General features: G+C 40.5%; 1 protein-coding gene across 1 annotated transcript in view; it reads left to right on the forward strand.

Annotated features, from left to right (window-relative positions):
* MICAL2 (microtubule associated monooxygenase, calponin and LIM domain containing 2) overlaps positions 1–22,154 on the forward strand; it is a 183,195-nt gene that overhangs the window by 118,017 nt on the left and 43,024 nt on the right. The window contains exon 26 of the mRNA XM_089521194.1: positions 19,577–19,766. Within this exon, the coding sequence (XP_089377320.1) occupies positions 19,577–19,766 (190 nt within the window). The remainder of the gene's footprint in view (positions 1–19,576; positions 19,767–22,154) is intronic.

Genomic DNA, 22,154 nt, shown 5'->3' on the forward strand with positions numbered 1-22,154 from the left:
TTAACCCAGGATAATCGGTTGGGGGTTCCCCTCTGAGTATTCCTAAAAGATTCACATTGTTGGCTGTGTGAATACCCAATGGGAATAGACCCAGGATAAACCAGGATAAAATTCTGCACACACTTACACACACACAGACACACACACACACACACACGTTAAAACCAATACAGTAAAACATGCAATCACAGTAAAAATGTATCAAAGTTAATTGCAGTAAGTTCCTAGAAGCCTATTGAAATTTTATTTTTCACTAGTGGCATAAGGGAGGGAGCAAGGATGTCTGTCTGTCTCTTACCTAGTTTGCTGTCTGCTGATGCTATGTATATTCAGATAGCATAGGATGAACAGAAATATTTTTCTTTACTGTTGTTTTTGTTTTAATGGTCAGTTTGGGTAGTAATTTAAATAGCTAATGTAAAATTTTTGTTACTCTGATACTGGTACCAAATTTTAAGAGTAATTCTTCTAATGTTTATCAAGACACCTAATATTCCTTGTCAGGGGGTGTCTTATGGAATGGCTAAACTGTATTAGATGCCTGGGTTTCTAAGGGGCTGTCTGCACTGCAGAAATAATCCAGTTTGTCACCACTTTAACTGCCCTAGCTCAATGCTGTGGAATTCTGGGATCTGTAGTTTTATGAGAAATTTAGCCTTTTCTGTCAGAACTCTTTGATGCCATAACAAACTAAAGTTCCTGGGATTCCATAGCATTGAGCCATGGTAATTAAAGTGGTGTCAACCTGGAATATTTCTGCAGTGCAGATGCAGCTCAGACTGCTGCAGAGATACTAGTCAGAGATACTAGTGTGTTAGCCCAACCTGTGCGTGTGTTGCACAAGCTTTGATTTTGCTGTAGTTACTAATGTTGCAGCTTGGCTGACCTGACATTTCTTACCCTAGCAATGATTGATTTTCATTTCTTTCTTATTACATGTGAACATAATGGCCTTGAACATTGCATCTCCATGGTTGTTAGATGGGATAAAAGCCCATTAATGTACCAAATGAACACGGATTGCTCCAATTTCTGTGTGTAATGGCTGTCTTCAAATGAAGGCCGTATCTTGAGGAGGTGATTCTTGTCCTCTTCACCAAGCCTCTAATAACAATTTAACAAATTGATGTCATTCTGCCACTGTTTAAATGTTAACACTTGACTCCTTGCTCTAAGATAAACTGCTTGGAACTATGGATTGAATCAAGCACTAGCTGCAGTGGAAAAGAAGGCTGTACAAGGGAATTTGTGACTCTCTCCTTTCTCTGCACTCTCTGAAAAGCCTTGTCTGTAGGCATAAAAAAAAATGTCCTTGGTATCTGCTGGGCTTTGGTTCCAGGACCCCCATGGATATCAAAACCCATGGACGTCCAAGTCCCATTAAATACAATGGATAGTGAAATGGTATCACTTATATAAAATGGCAAAATCAAGGTTTGTTTTTGGGCACTTACATTTTTAAAACATATTTTCAGGCTGTGGATGGTTGAATCCGTGAATAAAGAATCTGTGGATACAGAGGGCTGACTGTATTCACTTTGTTTCCCAGATCTGTAGGAACACATGACACGCACCCTGCTTCACAGTAAAATTGCTTCTTTCAGACTTTAATATGGATGTTTAAAACTCAGTTTTTACTCTGCAGTTTTAGGAAAAACTGGATTTTGTACATGTGTGTCAAGAATTGGTGTGGGTGGGCTAATTGGAGGACAGGACTAATCTGGCAAACTGTACTTTAGCAGCCCACTTCTCAGCTTCTCAGGCCTTTATTAAGAACCTCTGCAGTGAGGAACTCCAGAGACTGCAGGGAGAAGAATGACCAGTTAGAACTTGGGACATTACTGTTTAAAAGTTACTTTTAACAATGACATGTTACTTTTATATATCACTTTTATAATGACTTTTAAAAGTAAATATTACTTTAAAAAAAGTAACAGATTTCTTTTAGGCAACCTTATGAGTGAGAGACTTTCAGGTCATCCTGTTATCACAAGCCCAGCTCAGGTCTTTCAAACTTAGGGCTGTGGCTTCCTTGACTAGTGGCACTCTATTCTGCTTTCCTTGTTACAAATGGAAATCTGAAAATTTGAAACGGGAACCTAAGAGATCAATCCAAGTTGAATTTAATTGCATGGGATACTGTCCTGTATTTTACTTCCAATATGGTATAGGGCACCTCCTTAGAGCTTTAAAATAAAATTTACAGCCAGAAAATCATCCCATGCTGCATCATCTTATTCCCCTTTGACACTTTTAGTAGGGTTGGACTTTGAGTGAACGAATGGTATGGCGGTGCCGGATTTTATAATATTCCCTTACTGTTAATTCTCCACATACTCACCTGCATAAACATCTCTAAAGTTACAAACCACAAGCACTCCCTTCTGAATAGAAATAGGTTAAGCAGATGCAGTCTCTTACATTAGAACTTGCTGGGGTCTATTTCATATATAGTTGAAGATGCCAATAGGCATGGTGCCACCACAACATGTAGGATTGCCAGATGTCCCTTATTGTGAGGGATTTCTTTTATTTAAATGTTGAAAAGCTTATCCCATATAACTATTAAACAGGGTCTCAATGGTCCTGTATTTTGGGGTGTAAGGCCAAGACATGGCGCTAAAATTGCACTACACACACTGAGGGATCATTTGCAAGTGTAACTAGTACCTACTTTCCCCCTTGTGGTGCCTGTTCTGCTATCACATCATCCCCAGGGTCTTGGAGGTTTCTGCAGGATTTGAGATCTCACAGGAGCCCAGGACTTTTATGCTAGGCCTTCTCTTGTGAGATGGGAGACAGGCCTTATTTGTGCATATCTCACATATTCTGGATAGCCTTGCCCTGGCTTGTATTTGAACTGCAAAGTCTCCAAATTAGTTTTATTTTTATATTGCCCAGCCACTGACTTGCTATTTGCTAGGCAAGGTTCCTAAAGGAGGAGGGATGTACACAGTAACACCCGATAACCTATTTTGCAACTTAATAGGTAACTTGACTCTGATAATTTGAATGGTAGCACTCAGGCCAGAAACAGGAATTCAGTAGATGGGCTGGTAGTTTGAAGCAACAGTCCTGTGGCTCCTTAAAGACTAATCAATTATATTATTGCCACTTCCTAATAATCACCCTGCATGTCATGAATTTTGACTGTCTCTTATTACTGTTTTGAAAACTTTGCAACCCTACACTCCAGGGTACTCCAGGTCAGGTTCTGTGAATTATAAAGCAGGGATGCAATTCATGAAGCCCTGGAGAGGAAAGTGAGCTGCTTGACACCCTCCCTCCTTCATTTTCCAAGTAATTTTTGAACATTTTCATGAAATGAGGCTGCTTCAGATGCATGCAGGAGGTAAGCAGTTTTGAAAAAGTGATTCCAAGGTTGTCCATCCATTCTGTGCTCTCCCTCTCTTGTTCTCTATCCCCCTTTTCCGAACCTGACCCTGACACTTGAACTAGGGATTGGGCAGCAGGCTTGTTTCTGTGCCTGGGTCTGTTTTCACTTCAGCTTGTGTGTGCCTTCAAGTTGTTTCTGACTTATGGTGACCCCCAGGCAAACCTATCAAAGGGTTTTCTTGAGATAATTTGTTCAGAGTAGGTTTGCCCTTACCTTCTTCTAGAGCTGAAACTGTGTAGCTTGCAGAGGGAAATTTGAACCCTACTCTCCAGTACTCAAACCGCTACGTTAGTTAGTTAAGCCCTAAAACAAGGATGGTGGTAGAGTTGCCAGATCAAGACTCTTATAACTTTATGTTCCCTTCTTCTACAAGCTATTAAATGTACAGGATCCCTGTGTTGTATTTCATATAGCAACCCTCGATGATGCCCAACTTTGCTCTAAAAGAATATTGGATTGGTCTTGAATATTGGATTGAGGATTTTTTTCCCCTTTAGATTATGCAAGCAAGTTGAGATTGTGAAATTATTTTGGAAACAACATTTTGAAATCCACTCTTATATGTCGGAGAACAATAATTTTACCTCTCTACACTATGAACAGCATGACATGTTGTTTGAAGTTCCTTCTCCCTCTTTATTTTTTACAAATAAAAAAAGAAATAATTAAAACCAGACAGATCTCAGTTGTGCTTTCCTCTTGTCGTTCTCCTCCTTAGCCTGATATTAAAAATCCATCTATATAAAAATCTTGCTGTAGCATTCATTAAGATCTGCTTATACAGCCATATGCTCATTATTGCTCATCTTTCTATTAGACAGCTAGTTGTTTTTCATATGTACACAATTTATTGTTTACCCTGTAGCCAAAGGTCCATTTTAACAGTGCTAATGGTATTGTTGAGTAAAACAAGCTATGAATGCAGAAAAATGAGTTTGCATTTTTGAGATTTTCTGTTCCAACTGGTAGCTTTTCTAAGAGGAGCTACACTTAGAATATGCCATCTGGCAAACTGGCAAATGATCACGATTAAAGGACAGCTTTGGCTTGTAAAGTTCCAGTCAAGGATTAACACCTTCTGACTTCACAAGATGCCTGCACCCTCCAGGGTAAATTAACATGTCTGGCAAAAGATAGGAACTCCTTCCCTTCTAACAGTCTTGTTAAGTTCTTTAGCCTGTAAAATCAGCACACTTGAGGGATGCCTAATTTTCTTTTAACTTTGAATTTAAATACCTGCTCTTCTCAGTCAGAGTGGCCATGTGCGTCATATTAGAGAGGGCAGTTCTTGATTTCAATGGAAGTCAGGGTCATGTTTGAATTCTGTTTGAATCCACCCTCTAGCATGGCGAAAGAGACTGAGCCTCTGCATGGGTTGTTTAGTCCATCTTCTGCTTTATAGTGAGACCCATAGTTGTATTTAAATTGCAGTGATCATTTCAATAGTGTTCCTATGCATATGCAATTTTTTTACAGATCTGTGCCCTATGGGATGGTGTAAGTGTCCACATCAGAGTCAAACTGGAGGAGGGACAGGAGGAGGTGATGATGATTATGATTACCTTTATTATTATTTCAAACTTTTTCCCCAGTTTGGGATAAAGTCATAACAGTTAAACATAACTGAAAATTCACAGCATACATAGGTAAAGAAGTTTTTAAAGTTCCTTCAAGGCATTTCCAACTTACAGCAATCCTAAAGCAAACATATTACAGGATTTTCTTGGTAAGATTTGTTCATAGGGGCTTGCCTTTGCCTTCTTCTGAGGAGGAGAGAGTGTGACTTGCTCAAGGGTATCCAGTGGGTTTCCATGGCTGAGTGGGGATTCAAACCCTGGTCTCCAGAGTCATCATCCAATGCTCAAACCACTACACCATGCTGGCTCTCATCATAAAATTAAAACCAGATAAAACATACAATAGCAATAGCAAGTACATTTCTATACTGCTTATTAGTGCACTTAAGCACTCCCTAAGCGGTTTACAATGTGTAAGCTAATTGCCCCCAACAAGCGAGCTTGGAAGGATGCCAGGATGAGTCGACTCTGGAGCCCCTAGCTGGTATCAAACTCACAATCTTGTGACTGTGAGTGAGTGGCTGTAGTACCAGCGTTTAACCACTGTGCCACCAGGGCTCCGTACACCATTAAACAAATAAATAAAATACCAGCACACTAGATAAGGATTGTTTTTTGTGGGTGTTTCAGGCTATGTGGCCACGATATAAAAGAGTTTCTTCCTGACGTTTCACCAGCATCTGTGGCTGGCATCTTCAGAGAACAAGGTTTGGCTACCAGTCCTGAAAAATAGCAAGATAAAGACTCAACAAATGCAAATGAGAAATCTCCCAGCAAACAATGAGCACTAATCAAGCAGACACTAATCCTCTTTTGCAGACCCTCCCACCCAGAGGCCTGCCATCAGCAACAGAACAATACATATGCAAATCACTCCTGCCTTCCCAGGTCACCCAACTCCTTTCCAGGCAAGCATTCTCTGAAGATGCCAGCCAGAGATGCTGGTGAAACATCAGGAAGAAACTCTTATAGAACATGGCCACATAGCCTGAAAAACCCACAAAAAACTATGGATGCCAGCCATGAAAGCCTTCGACTATACACAGATTGTTTGTCCTTTAAAATCAGTTCTCAAAGGCCTACTGGAATGAAAATGTGTTTATCCACTTGCACAAAAATAGTAAGGAGTGTGCCGACCTAACTTCACTGGGAAGGGAGTTCCAGAACCTGGGGGCAGCCACTGAGAAGGCCCTCTTCTCAGTTCCCATACCTGTGAGAGCAGGAAGATCTCATCAGAAGATCTCACAAAACAAGGCGGTTCATTTTAGAGAATATTGTCCTTCAAATAACCTGGACCCGAGCCATATATCAGCTCTACATTTGCAGCTGCTCCCTAACATGATCATAATGTCTGTTTATGCTTAGCACAAGATTTTCTCACTTCTGCATTTTGCTTGGTTTAGTGTGTTTTCCTCATCAGGAGGCCTCACTGGTAAATCCAGTTGCAGAGGTACAAAGATTTGAAGAGGGAAAACATGTAATTATGACTTCAGTATCATGTGCTGGCCCTTGGTTCTTTTAGAAGTAAACAGAAAATACAGGTAATCCTATTGTTAAATGGGTGGTGTGTGGCATAACTTCTTCAGTGTTAGCTAAATCACCTTTTGAATCGGCAGCCTTTCTAGCATTGAGTATGTGAGCCAGTGGGAAAGGCTGTGAAATACTTGATTTATTTTGATACTTTCACTAACTGGATATCTTTCTGGACTGTTATGCAGAAAAGAAAAACATCCCTGAGGCTATTTTGAAAATTTTACCTCAGATTTTCAAAAAAATGTTTTTCTTTTACATATTCTTTTCTTTCAACAGTTGGACCTTAGGAGAATGGCTATTGTCCAGATTAATAACTAATTTGATTTATTTTTGTTGCTGTGAAAGAGTAGATAACAATTTAACACAAGGATTCAAAATCTTTGCAGGGTTCAGTCCTTTATTTGAGTTGGCTAAGTTGCAATGTTTACAGGAGCCCAGCAACTGCTTGTCGCTGTACAGTTGAAACTGTGCATGCAGTTTCTGCTCCATGAGAACTGAACATTTCCATGCCCTGCCATGTTACCCAGATGTCCAGCTTTGAATATCCTGACTCTCTGAGAAATATTTGGCTAAGCAGTGAAAAGGAATATATTCTTTTGACAAAGAAAGAGAAGTAAATCCAAGCCCGCTTTCAAATGCTCGGACCATATATAGGCCTGAGAATTATTTCTGTAAGTACAGTGTTCGTATAATATCCTGTCACAAGACCTACTCACCTCCTCACAAAAGATGCAAGTTAATTATATTAGTTCATACAGTTCTTTTCCATCTTTTTTCTTCCTAATGTCCTTTGTTAATCATATCTCTGTGGAATAGGAGGGATGAAGAATCTTTGACCTTCCAGATATTTTTGACTTCAACTTCCATTGGTAAAGTATTGTGGGAGTTGTCATGCAAAACATCTGGTGGTTTGTATTTTCCATCATAAGGGTGGATGGGAATTATGAATGAATTCTTGATACATCAAGGCAAACTGTGATTCAGTTCTTACAATACCTTGTGGAAGTAAAACATCCTATTCTTTATAAGCATATCCAGGAGTAGCTCTGTTGGCTATACAGCAAAATACAATCATCCCAGATCTACAAAACTGTGATATCTTTATTGACAAATCAAAATGCAGAAACTATATGTTGCAAACCTATTGAAGCTCAAAGCTTCTTCATCAGGCAAAAGTGTTAAAAATCATACAGGAGAAAGAAAATTATGATGATGTTAGAGCGACAGGTCTGCATTTTGTCAAGTTGTTGTTTTCAGTTAAGATGGTATGGAAGGGTATCCATATAGGTTCTGGGAGACAAAGGGTCATAAAGTCCAGGAAATGAAATTTAAATTCTATTAACAATTCAAAAAGATCGATAGAAACATAAATAGAACCCACATGGCCAGAAGGAGGAGTGGCCTACCCTTTGTAGTCAATCTATGCTAAGACTTCACTGTGTGACAGTTTAATTTGTTCAACAACTCAGCCTCCTGAAAATATTTTGCTATCAGAAGCAAACAAGATAGTGCTTTCTCAGCCATGCCACATAAAAAAGCTGAATGGAATACCAGTTGTGTCTTATTCCACACTGAGGAACGAGATCATCCCTTTATTCCTGACAGGGATGTAGCCAAGGGGGGGGGGGGGTTCTTGGGGTCCAGACCCCCCCCCCCTTCCATTAGAAAAATGAATGGTGTGTGCTGCTGCACCGCCACGCTCAAGTCCCATTATAATGGTGGCACTTAGTCTGGACCCCCCCCCCCTTCCTAAAATCCTAGCTACGTCCCTGTTCCTGAGGACAGTTAGGAGGCACAGGATAGGCTATGTGATGTGTACATGCACAGATAAACACAAACATATACAATTTTATTTATTTTATTTATTAAAATATTTATACCCCACCCTTATGGATGAGCTAAATAAGGTCTTCAGGTATAAAATGTATCTAACAGGAAGGAAAATCAACTCATTTGAACTTATTAAATACATGATCAGAGATATAGCTATGGCAGGTGGAGGCAAAATGAGGGCACTGTACTTCAAACAAGAATATTGCCTTGAGAATTTCTATCATTTCAGAACCCCCTGAGGGTTCATCACCAAGGGAGCTGCATAGCCTCTTGCACCTGGTATTCTTTGGTAGTCTCCCACCCAAATACTAACCAGGGCTGACCCTGCATAACTTCAAAGATCAGACAGGATCTGACACCTTTAGGGTATTTAGGCCTAAATAGCTAGTTCCTCTTAGAGTATGATTTCATATAAACAGCTCAGTACTTGCAAACACACAGTATCTTAAAAGATAACATATTTTCATGGAGCAACATAATCCTAATACAGTATTTTTACAGACTGATTTTAGCAGTAGTGCTTCTAAAACTACATCTTTCTCTCAGTTCAGTTCCACTTGAGTTCATTGCTTTTGCTTTTGCCAACGATGGAAATAATCTTTTTAGGAACAACAATTTTCTCCTACATTATCTGAAGGTAATGGAGAAGAGATGTGCCTAATGAACGACACACACAAAAAGCAGGAAGGAAACCTTTCCCACATAAAGCCTAGAAAGGCAGGCAAACTGAAAAAAGGCAGGAAGTATAGTACATCTGTAGTACAGACCTCCTTGCATCACTATTCCACCAATTGCTTCCTTCCTCTCTCAAGATTCCCCAGGCTTCTATCAGGCTTCCAGCACTCCGCTGTGGAATTTCACTCATCTTCCTCTCCCATGCACTGAGTTCTTAGCCATATCCTGCCACATAACTGTTTCCCATATTGGTGCTGATTTGGAGGATGGGCATTTTTTTTAACATTATTATTTTATGGAGTGTGGCTACATTGTTGTTTTCTGCCTTCAAGTCAACCCTGAGGTGAACCTACCCCTTGGTTTTCCTGGCAAGATTTGTTCAGAGGGGGTTTGTTATGGCCTTCCTCTGAGGTTGAGAGAATGTGACTTGTTGAAGGCCACCCAATAGGTTTCCAGAGTCCTAGTCCAGTTTATTTCTGAACTGGAACACAGAAGAAATTTACATTTTTCTGTATTACGGTAGAGATTGATCCAAAGTGCATTCAGAAAAGCATATGTTAGAAGAAAGTGCACACAAAAGTATGTGGATTTATGAAAATTATCTATTCAAAAATGCATTATAATGGACAAATTGCTTTCAAAAGGGGGGCATATTTGGCAAGTGTGAGTTTAAAAATGCAGTTATTCCAAGAAATGGATGAACATGAGCCTTTTCATACACACTTTCAAAATATCCTGTGTTGAGACAAACTGAACTTACAACTGAAAAGTTAGATATTGAAAGAAACTGGAAGTGATAGAGTAATCTATCCATATTGTCTGTGAGAGAGACAGTGAGAGAGAGACCCTCAGTCCCTCCATGACTTAATGCAATCTTCTTCTAAGGAATATTCCTTGTACTTTGCTCAGTGCTTGGTAATCACCCTGTTCTTTGTAAAGTAATTAACAATATCTCCTTAGTATCCCTGCCTCTGTCCTGCAGGGACGTAGCCGGGGGGGGGGTTCTTGGGGTCCGGACCCCCCCCTTCCATTAGATAAAATGAATGAGGTGTGCTGCCGTGCCGCTGCACCCAAGCCCCATTATAATGGTGGCACTTAGTCTGGACCCCCCCCCCCTTCCTGGCTACATACCTGTGTCCTGCTGTGACCAAGGTGTTTACGGCTTTGTAGATTCCCTCTCTGCAGGGAGATGTCATCTCTAATTTATTTAGCACTGTTCTGAAAGCCTTTAACAGCAGGAGGAAATAAAGACCCATTTCCAGTACTAATGTAGCAGTTGTTGGAAGCAGCACTTTAGTAACAATATGCATGGGACACACTCCAAATTCTTTGCCTCAAGCCATCCAGGGTGACAGAAATGCCATTCGATATACAGGTAGGTATGAGACAGGATAGTCAGGTTAGGGGAGATTTGCTGCAAATGGTTGCTGAGTTTGAGTGTGCAGTTACTGGGCTTTGCTGAGGCATTAAGTATTAAGCAATGGAGCCAGTGTTTAGAATGCAAGGGGCCACCCACAATCTGCTTGGGAGGCTGCCCCTCATGAAGCCTCACAATAAGCTGCTACTTTGTTTTTCACCAGCCAGACAGGAAAATGCCTGGTTTTCTTTGGTGAAAAGAAAATAATTGCATGATAACTATAAATTGGTGTGCATTCAAGTTCCTTTTTGTTTCTCTCTTCACATTCCATTTGGAGCAGATTCCTTCATTGTCCAGCTGTACTTCCATCACTGGTCCCAGATGCTTCAACAACAAGAAGCTTGGGTCCAGGAGATACAAATAATATTAGTTGTAAAGGATTCTTCTAGCTAACAGCATAGTAATATAAGAAAGTTTTTGATTCATGTCATCCTCACTCATTTGTCTCCACTATACCTGACACCCCCCATGTGGTATATGGGGCTTCATATTTTTCATATCTAGAGCCACTCATGATGAGCTTTGGAGCACTAGAAAGTTTTCCATGAGAAAGGTGTGTCAGCCTGAAAACATGTGAAGGATCTAGTTAATACTAAGATAAAAGCTAAAAGGGCTTGTTGATCACTCCGTTCTCCTCCACCTCCAGATTTTCCAAATATTCTCTTTTACTGGACAAAAAGGCAAAAGCAAGTAAGATCATACCTCCTACCTATGTCCTATCATGTTCCCAGACATTTATCTGCCTATCTTGGGATTGTCTGAAGTTAAGACCATCTTCCAAAGTTGCCCTTTTTGTCAATTCTGTGAGAAAGCACAAACACTTTGTACTTTGTGTGGGAATGTTAAGAACCCCTTGAGGGCACCAAACAGGATATATATATCCACCTCACACATGTCCAGTTTGTGATTTCAGTAAACAACCACCAGAGTTCTGTCGAACCATCCAGAGCCGCCTCTTTCCCTATTGCCTTCAGATGCTGTCTGAGCTACAGCCCACTTTCCATGGATTCCTCTACAGGATTGGTATACCCCCTCTACAACCCGAAGCAACCTTCACCACATGTGGTGTCCTTCCATAGTTAGTTCTGCTATACATAGGTGAAAATAGTCACTTAGGTTATCCAACCTCTCTTAGGCCTCTACTGAGCTAAGGAATTCCCCCAACATTTAAGGACATGCTGCCACAGTTAGTAAGAACCACACACACCTTTTTTCAGTAACAAGAGTGGTCAGGATTTGGCTGCCATTATTTCTTCATGTCCTAAGGATCAATACCCTGATAATGTAAATTTTTAACCTTCCTTCTCTTTAATTTTCAAAGCAATGAGTTAAACGCACATGCATACATGTACACACCCAAAAGTATTGTAGTTATCGTCATATTTGTATCCATCCCTGTATTTGATATGAACTGTTGGATGGGTTTCTTGTTTTGTCTCTTTAATTTGTTTCCAGCTCATGGCAACCCTAAGGCAAACCTACCATGGGTTATTTTCTGAGGGAGGCAAGGTTTATTCTTTGGGGGGGGGGTTGAGGTGTCAGACAAGGTCACCCAGTGGGTTTTCAAGGCTGAGCATGATTCAAAACCTCATCTTCTGGACTCCAGTCCAGTTCTCAAACCATTAAACCATGCTGCCTCTCTGACAGAAGGGGTACAAGCAGACATGTCCCTAGTGGAAAATGAACTCAGTAGTGCCATGGTCTGAATGCTATTAATCTAAATAAATGAAAGCAACTCCCTTCTCCTTTCAAAACAAATGTCAAAAAGTTTTAAGTAAGGAAACCCTATAAAATTCATGAGGTGGTAGGTGATGTGAAGGCACATGTGTGTGTGTGTGTGCGCGCGCACACACACACACAGAAAGAGAGAGAGAGAGAGAAAGGACTATCCACTAAAGTTCAAATGACAGGAAAAGCTTGATTGGTGGTCTAGCACTGGGTTTCCAACATGACCAACCAGAAGTCTCTAGAACTCTGATAAGCAGAACATGGGAGCAATAGTCCCCTCTAACTGATGCCATCCAGTTTCTGGTCTTCTGAGGCTGTGTGCTCCCTCAGAGTTTTAATTTTCTGTATCGCCATCATAACTGGGATGCATGAGTTCCCCTCTGTGTATTTATCTAATTTTGCTTCGTGCCATCTAAACTTCTGGTCATCACACTACATCTGGCAGCACCATTTTAGTCTGTGCATACTTTCTTTTGACTGTCATAAATCTTTCACCACTCAGCTTCCTCTGGTGATTATGATTTCTTCTATTATGAGAGAAAGAACCTGTCATTTTATCTCCACAATGCCCTTCCTAATATTTCTTTTCTTTTTTTTAAAGCTGAAATGCTTCAAAACCTGTAACCTTTCTTCCTGTTGTGGCCGTCAAAATAGTACATACTGGTCCAGGTGTGGCTGCACAGTAGATGAGTAGAAGAGCTTATGCTAAGACCATATAAATAATTTACTGGCAATATACTTGAATTTCTTTCAACAGAGATTCTACTCTTCTTTATTTTAATGAATTAAAAAGATACTTGTGCCTTTGGAGAAGCATCTATTCATCACTTCACCATCTTATCAGTGTCTCTGTTGTTTTAATTAGTATTTTATAATTACCTCTCTTGGGGTGTGTGGGGGATGTTTTTAGAGATCCAGCCCTCTTTGGTCCATATGCTCTGCTAGTATTAGTCCCATTTGAATTTTATGGGGCTTATATAAAGACATTGGCCTGATTCTGTAACAGCTAAGTGGCTCTGCAAACCAACAAAAATGAAGTGTCCCTTGAAACTATCAAACCCAGTGGTGCTGAAGTGTGCACGCCACACTTAAATCCCATTGATTACAGGAGCCCCTGAACTGTTTCTGGTCTACACCAATGCTTCCTGGTTGCTCAGCATCTGTGAATAAGGATGCTTAATTGGGTTGGAATAAAAGGTTATAGGTTTTCTTGGAAAATTACTTCAGCTACTGTGTATCGATTTTTGTCTCCTTTCATTTTTGACCCATTTTTTGCAAAGTGAAGAAAATCAACTCTTTTCTCTGTCTCTTTTTGGGGCAGGAGGGTGGGAAGCATCAAAATAATCAGACATGGACTTCCCCCTCCTCTTTGCCGGAGACCTGCTGTGATGTTCTGTACTTGTAACAAGGAGGCTGCATGAGGTCATTGAAAATAAGGACAGGGTAACCATACCACAGCTGCTTGTGATCGTAACCTGTCGTTCAATAAAAAAACTGGTCGCAAGAGGAGGGAAGAACAATTTGAAGTACAAACCATTGTCCCAGTTCCAGTTTAGGCCTGGGTGACGGCTGTGCTTAGGCATAGATGGCCCTCCAATATGTTTCCATTGCCAGTTGGAAAGCTTTCTCAGAAGCTGCCTTTTGTGTCCAGGCCAAAAGATATGTAGGATGGCAGTTTGAGAATGCAAGGAGAGAGCTGTGATAATTATAGCCATGGAACAGCTGCTCAAAACTGTCCCCCAGGCTAACATTTGAGCTGCATCATAATCTCTGGAGCACAACCATTTGCCTTGTTATACTTTTATGCTTTGTGCTCTATAATGCTAGTTTCTCCACTGTCTACTAATCACCGACCTATTTAGTTAACACTGCATGTTCAAATGTGAAGCCATCACACTTTGGGACTAACTGTTTTTGGCTACGTTGCTGAAGCCATATTCTCTGGTCACCTTGTTAGAAAATAGACATTTCCTGTGGACTCTGGCCCATTCAGCTAGCCTTTAGGTATCCCTTGTGTTCAGTTTCTGTTATGCCACAGTGTAGGGTTTTTTTTTCCTCCTGCTTTCTACAAATCTTTGCAGTTTTGGTAAATCTCAGACTAGAAATATGTGACAGATTTCCCAAGATCAATTCAATACAGCAGTGAAAACTTCAACTTAAACAAGTACTGGACTGTGGTTGTGAGGGGGAAGGATGTGTTTCAACACTGCCAGTGCAGGAGGGTGTGGTTGTCAGATGTATTTTTGTGGTTTGGAGTCATCATGTGTTTTCTGAGTGATTAGAGGGCTTAACTTGGGACACAGTAATTCCTGTCTTGAGTACCTCTCTGAGGACTTTTGCTTTGCTCTCAGAGTCCTGCAGGAAAGAGTTTAGATCCAAAACAGACATGGGTTAAGTCCAAAAGCTACAAAAGAGTCTAAAGCAGACAGACCTATCTAAGAGAGAGGTTGATGCTCAGGGTTCAGGAGAAGCAGGCAAAGACTGGAGGGATCAGGGAAGGTGAGATGGTTGACAATAGGTTTGGGAGGCAGGAGAGACAAAGGAAGGGGAGAAAAGAACAGTCTGTTCCCTCAGGGTAGGGAACAAGACTTATATGACTACCAGAACTAGTAGTATTGTCTCTATGTGTGTGTATGTGTATGCACTCATGCCTTCAAGTTGCCTGTTGACTTATGGTAACCCCATGGATTTCAAAGGGTTTTCTTAGGCAAGGAATACTCAGAGGTGGTTTTGCCAGCTCCTCCTCTGAAATGTAGCCTCCAGCACCAGGTATTAGTTTGTGGTCTCCCATGCAAGTACTATCTAGGGCTGACTCTGCTTAGCTTTAGGATATTTACATGCCCCTTGGTAACCTGAATCCTCCAGGCTGACCAGTTTCCATTTTTCTTCTTATTACTGTGAAGCACAAATCTGAGTCAATTCTAATAACTTCCTCCCTTCCTTTGAGCTGTCCTAGCCCAGCAGAAGAGTAAGGTGCCTGGGCTTGACTCAGTTATACTCAGATGACACCTTATATTAGGCTAGTGAAGATATGGCCAAGCTTTCTGGAGTGTCTACTTCCTCAACTTCTACTATGAACATTAAAGCAGAAACCCAGGAATAGGGCTACTTTATCATAAAGCAGAAGATAGGTAACTGCCTCTGGCAGCAGTCATGGAAGCTCACTAGTATCCCCTCTTGGTGGGCAGAATATGCCACATGCCATAATGTGCACCTTTTAAACTGGCATGTTATCATCAGAGGGCTGAACCAAAAGCAAAGCAAATAAAAGCCTCCTGCATTTTTGGTGGCCTCCAACTCATTTGAATGTTTGCACAAATGGAAAATAAAATGATAACAAACTACAATCACTTTAAAAAAAGTAAAAACATATACATAATTATTTTTTCCCATTTGAACATAGGGTTAAAACTAGCTGGACTTCACTGGAAGGGCAAGATGAATAAAAAGTATTAGCCTGATATTATACAGAATTAAAGTTTGGTGTCAAACAATGCTTCCAGGAGCCAAGGAGAGAGAGTTAAAGTACCATAGCCAAAAGAAGCACCACCTGCCACCACCATCCTGGCCACAGAAGTGGAGACTCAGGCATAGTGCCCTGAAGACAATAATATGTTAATTAGGAGCACTCAGCTTGAGTTGGATCAAGTCCTTTGACACCTGGAGGAGAGTTCTATAGATACCATGGATCTTCAAAACGACAAATATATATTAAACTTGTACTCTCACTAGAAGGTAAAGTGACTAAAAAGAGACTGCCATATTTCAGACATATCATGAAACATAACGTGATTTACAGGAAAATACGATAATGTTCACTAAGTCAAAAGTGGTAGGAAAAGAGGAAGAACACAGACTGATGGATTTAATAAAGGGTGCGGCAGCCCAAAGCTTTCATCAGGGCTGTAGATGATTGAGCTTCTTGGAGGTCTCTCATAAAGTCACTGTACATCAAAGATGTGATGGCAAATAACACCATCAATGGTTTTTGTGGGGTTTTCGGGCTATGTGGCTATATACCAGATATTTCTCTGAAGATGCCAGCCACTGATGCTCGTGAAACATCAGGAACAAACTCTTCTAGAACATGGCCACATAGCCCAAAAAACCCACAAAAATCTATGGATGCCAGCCATGAAAACCTTCGACTTCACCATCAATGGTGTTTGTGGAAGTCTACGGTCTTACAAAGACAGTATTCAGATTTAACTGATCTCTGTGTGTACAAGTCCACGTGATGCAGAAGATCTGTGGTTGGATTTTCCCCGTTTGATTTTTTAATTAAAAGCAGCCATGGGATAGAAGTTGGTCTGGATCACTTTTCACTTTCCACATTGCTCTTTTATCTATGATCCAGCCCTGATTCCCATCCCATCCTGTGTCAAAGCTATTATGAGCCAGAGAGCAGTATTATACACACACCCCTCCAGCTTTGAGGGCAGAGAAAACAGTTTAAGTGAAGGATATTAAGGTGGAGTGGAAATTTTGCCCAGTGCTATGGTCCCAACCATATCATCCCCTTGACATTATTGTTTCTAAATTTTAAAGAAAGATCCTATAGAATCACAGATCTTGTGCACTGTGTGTGTACAGTTTGATGTACCCTAAACTGTTTTATCTCTCCGGAACCTAGGGATTGCTTAGATCATTGTTTACACTGTAGAAGAATCCCTCTCTTGTTGATCTCTTTGACTTTGGCTATTTGAAGAAATTTGAAGGTTTCTTCAAATAAGAATATTGTCTGGATGAAGGCGAAAGATAAACTACTCATGCTGTGTGGGCATTGTTGCTTTATTTTGTTATTTCATGGACAGAATCCATGAGAGGAAATGAAATTTTTCACCTTTGGCCTCTGGATTTTTCTTTAGAGTTAGCAGATGTGCAAGTTATGTGATACCAGTCAATGCAAACTGGAAGACAGCTGATAGGTGGGTTGAAGCAATGAGAGTACGACTTAGTAAGCCTTCTTAGGCTCACACACTCAGTATTCTACTTTTCTCTCATGCCCTTCATCTTCTGGCATGCTTTTCCCATTTTAACTGAACTGCATCATGCAGGACTGACATACTGTGATAGTGTGGTTGACTTTAACTATGGGTACATGAAGCAACTTGGTTTCAATATATAACTTGTGAAGCCGGCTTGTTTAAACTAATCATGGTTAAGATTAACCATAGTTCAGTGTTCATAATTCAGTGGCATGCTGCACTGTGGTTAAATCTATGGAGGTTAATCTAAATTCATCTAAGTGGAAACTTTTGATCTCTTCATCATTAAACTAGAGAAGACAACAAAGATGTTTGGAAGCCTAAATTTCACTGAGGGTAATTTTTGCAACACTAAACCCCAGTTTAGGGTTATGTACATATGTAGCCAATGCCACAATGTCTATGTGGGGATGCCCATTAATTTAGATGGGAGTGGGAAACTGCACATGAGGTAGCATTTAATTTTCACCCCTGAGCGCCACATTGGTGCATTGACAGCACAGAAGAAACAGTCTCAAGTCACTATTTTCAGAGAAACAAGACCTTGGATCTGGGGGTATGAAACAAAACTACTGTGTTTGCAAGCAGGGTTTTTGTTAGCATTTGGGAGATGGGAAATTGCTTGAAAATTGGCCTGGATTTTTTTTTTAAAAAAATTGAGGTATTGAGAGCTTTGAGGAATAGCTCAGAGCTTCACTTTCTCCACTCCCATTTTAGAGGATAGCTAATCAGTATTTGAGTAACAATGGAGGATATCTTATCAGTGGCTATTTACCATGATTATTAAATGAAACTTCCATGCTCCAATGCAGAATACCACTAGATAGCAGCTGCTGAGACAGCTGATCACTGTCATACCCTGTATGCGTGCCCCCCCCCCACAAGGTCATTTCCTTACTGGATTGGAAGGTGAATTCTGAAAACCACCATGTTCTTATGTGGTGGAGGAAGTCTTCAGAATTCTTTTACCTTATCTGAGATTCTTGTTTTCTATGTGCAACTGTTTTTTAGGCTCATTGATGAATCTTGAAATGTAAGTCTGAATTAGTACTTCAAATGATTAACCACAATGATAAAGGCTTTAACTCTAATTGAAGGATTTAGGCCCTTTACAGACTGGCCTCAAAGGTCGGCCTGGGGGGCATACTCAGGGCACAGCGTCCTGATGATGCACAGCTTACTCTGCCCCCCAGGGTGCCCTGATGCCGTGTTCCACTCCATACAGCACACGACACCATGGAGAACCTCTGGGTCTGCATCCAAATGATGCCGCGCCGAAGGAGCACCATATAGCCATGCCGCCATGGCTATGGCACTCTTTCAAGGGTGCAAAAGGGAGCCGCCTTTTTGTTTCCTCGAAAGGCTGGATCAGGGCCATGGTGTGAGGTTGCCATGGGCCTGATCTGGTGTATCTGTAGAGCCCCTTTGACAACATGTTGTGCTCAGAATTTCAATTGTTGAGATACAGTGCATGCGCACCATACATGGGTGCACTATACATGGCTTTCAGCTTATGCTGAAGCCGTGCAGCAAAAGAATGAATGGTGTGCATTCTGTAATGCCATGAGCACAAGCCCCATTATATTCAATGGGGCTCGAGCATACACGCTTTTTGCCTTATGTGTGTGTGGGGGTCCATAATGGATCCCCCATGTAAGGTAAGGGCCCACTGTACATTCACTTTGTCTAGCACAAACACACAGTTCTTGAGGAGCCTTTATTGATGTCCTCTCTGGCTTTAAGCCACAAAAATGCATATGCAAAAGAAACTCTTAAGGAGGAAACATATCCAAGTCTTGTATAATCCACATCAGCCAAATACTTGAATGAAAGGCTATTTCCTCTCACTGATTTGAATGAACTAAACTCATATAAACGCACATTATCTGACTGAACAACATTTTTTGTAAGCAAGCCCAATATCTGATTCACAGAGGAATTATTCCAGGGGACCATATGACAACTGTCACAACAAATAAGATATGATGTATTACTGCTGTAGCCATTGTGGGCAAGTGCAAGCATTTGAGAAACGTTTCCATGTAATGTGCACTGACTGTCCCCAAGGGTATGCTTGAACAGAGAATGCAATTACGAACTTAAGCAATCCATAAAATTCAGCTTCAGTTTCTCAGAGAGGTGATTCCTCCTGTCAAGGCAGATGCTTTATGGTTAACTAAGACATAGGACTCTGCTTTCCATTCGTATTTTATACTGTATGGGCCCTGTGGCAATGCCGTGATACATTTTGGCTGGAAAGATGCACAAGATACACAGGTAATATGATAAGTACAACTAGAAGAAGTGTCAATTGTTCACACTTCCTCTCCACTAAAGCCATTGTAGCATTAGAGCATCCCTGAATAGGTGGTGTCATGCCAAGAAACTATCACATAAAGTGTGTTTTCCTATCCTTCATTTCCTCTAGATTGCTACACCTGCCCAATAGATGTTCCGGTCTTCCCAAAGAAATCCAGGAATATCCCTGTTTTTGATTTGAAAGGCAGGTGTCCCTCTGTGTCTTCTGAGTGGGCCTTGGTAAGAGTTATCCCAGAAGAAGAGATGACTGAGCACAACCTTCTGGCTGTTCGCGTGATGGTTACCAGTGATGGAAGCAGGTATTTGGAGATGGGTTTATTTGGTAACTGATACAAGGAAGGAAGGAAGGAAGGAAGGAAGGAAGGAAGGAAAGAAAGAACTTTGAAGACCATTTGTTAAACTAAACAGAGGAGGTGGTATGGACAATAGAAGAAAAGAAAAGAAAAGAAAATGAAGAACATTAATTTTTACAGCTGTCTTGAACCTCATAGACATATGATTCACTCACAGAAAATCTTTACATCCCACACAATAGTCTGAGTCAGATGGAGGAAAGGGTAATTGAATCAAGATTGCCTCTGATAAAAAAATTACAGTACCAGTGGAGGTTTCTGCAAAGAAAGCAGATTGTAAGTCAAAGGTCACTACTCTGATAAATTCAGATGAGCCCTCACTTCCGCTGCATTGAGCTACTTGAAGTTATGCTTCCCAGACCCACCTATGGATGTTGCACGATATGGAAAAATTATTCCTAAATTATGATGTCACACTTCAAAAAGGAAAAAGTAGCAGGGTATTTGTGATCAGAGCTTGGAAATACCAGAATCCTCCAGCCAGCCTCGCTAGTGGTGGCCCTGGTATGCAAAAAAGTAACTTTTCCCACTCCTGGATTCCGATAGACACATTGGGCATTGATAATATGACAAGGGGTGTTTTCAGGGTGTATCACACTATAGATGGCCTCTGCGAACCAGGAAAACTTTAAGGTGCAGAATTCAGTGCTTGCAGTTAAGTTTCATAATGATTCAATCTCCTATTCACCTCAAGGTTGGCACAAGTTGGAAACAAGAAACAAACAAGAAATCACATCTAGTACAGATATGGGGAGGAAATGTTACATAATGGAACAACAGTTTAAAAAGTGGATTTGTTTCTAAAATGATTTCATCCCACCTTCATATCTAAAATGAAACAAATGCACTCTTGTTAGTTTCAAGTTCTCTTCTGTGAGAAACAGAAATGTAGTGAAACAAACATATCTATATTTCTCATAGGAAGGATTCCCGAAGCTGACAAGGAGGCATTGACTTTCATTGCTTAGGACTACAAACTGATACGGCTAGGGACATTCTGTAGGAAGGGGATGAGGAGTGATCTTGGAATGCTCTGAAAATGACAAATCATTTTTTTAAAATGAAGCCGTAAAGAAAAGATAGCTTAGAGATAGACAGGACAGGCATCAGGCTTATAGGATCTACAACATGAGTCTGAAACAAAAGATACATGTTTAGGCCTGAATTAGATAACTAGAATAGGTACATGGAATTAATTTAACTTACATAAGTGTTAACTTGACACATTCCTATTGATTTAATGGGTCTACTCTAGTTGGGGCTAAACATTGTTTTTAGGCCTTCAAAGTAAAAAAAAATTCTGTGGACAGGGATTTTGTGTGAGTTCCAAAACTGGACAAAGTGTACAGTTCCTCTACAGAAGAAGCTATTCTTGATTTTTCCACGTTTTCTTTATTTTAGCACTAATGCTTAATTCTGAAGAAGGGAGTTGTCCTGTGAAGCTGTATTTAAATAACCGAGGCTGGGGAATCCTAGTTCAAACCTACCTTCTGTTTACCCTTGACTTAATGGTTGTCATCCTGGCTTAATTGCTTTGCTCAGCCTTTCTGTAACATGGTGTATTTGTACAAGCCTTAGAGGACTAGGGCAACAGTCACTCTGTGCCAATTTGAATGAAAAAGTCCAATGTCATTGCGTTCAGAAGACATTCTGGTTCTATACTGTAATCAGTGAATCAATCCAAAAGACACAGAAAATTGAGGGGAAACAGAAAATGAATGAAAAGGAGAGGGATATTAGATAAATGAAAAAATGTTTCAGTGTTTGGAAGAGTCAAGAAGCAAATGAGCATTCCAAGAATGAAGTGGAAAACAGGCAAAAATTGTGATGTACACTTCCCTAATAATGGTTGCTAAGTCTAGTAAGATAATGTATATATCTTTTCTTATTGGTGAGCTCAGATTGGAAATGTCAAGGAAGAGTTGGTGTGAAATACCTCTCTGGCCTTTTACATTTCCAATGAAGGAGCACAGCCAAGGCCAGCAGTTCTAATGGAAACAACCTTGGGTTACCATTAAACTTCATTAAAATATATATGCATATAGTATCAACTAGATATAAGGATAAAACTGAGACAGCCTCAGATTCTAGGGAAGAATTCAGGTCTAATCTGCACTGCAGAGTTAATGCAGTTTGATACTTCTTTAACTGCCATGGCTCAATGCTATGGAATTCTGGGAGCTATAGTTTTGTGAGAGATTTAGCCTACCAGGATTCCATGGGATGGCACCATGGCAGTTAAAGTGGTATCAAATTGCATTATTTCTGTAGTGCAGATTTGACCTCAGTGTAATAGATATAGCTAAGGCATTTGCAATCAACTGGGTAGCTAGT

Source organism: Sceloporus occidentalis, unplaced genomic scaffold (assembly GCF_023333645.1).
Source record: "Sceloporus occidentalis isolate IW3139 unplaced genomic scaffold, rSceOcc1.0.p SCAF_4, whole genome shotgun sequence".
NCBI classification, from domain to species: domain Eukaryota; kingdom Metazoa; phylum Chordata; class Lepidosauria; order Squamata; family Phrynosomatidae; genus Sceloporus; species Sceloporus occidentalis.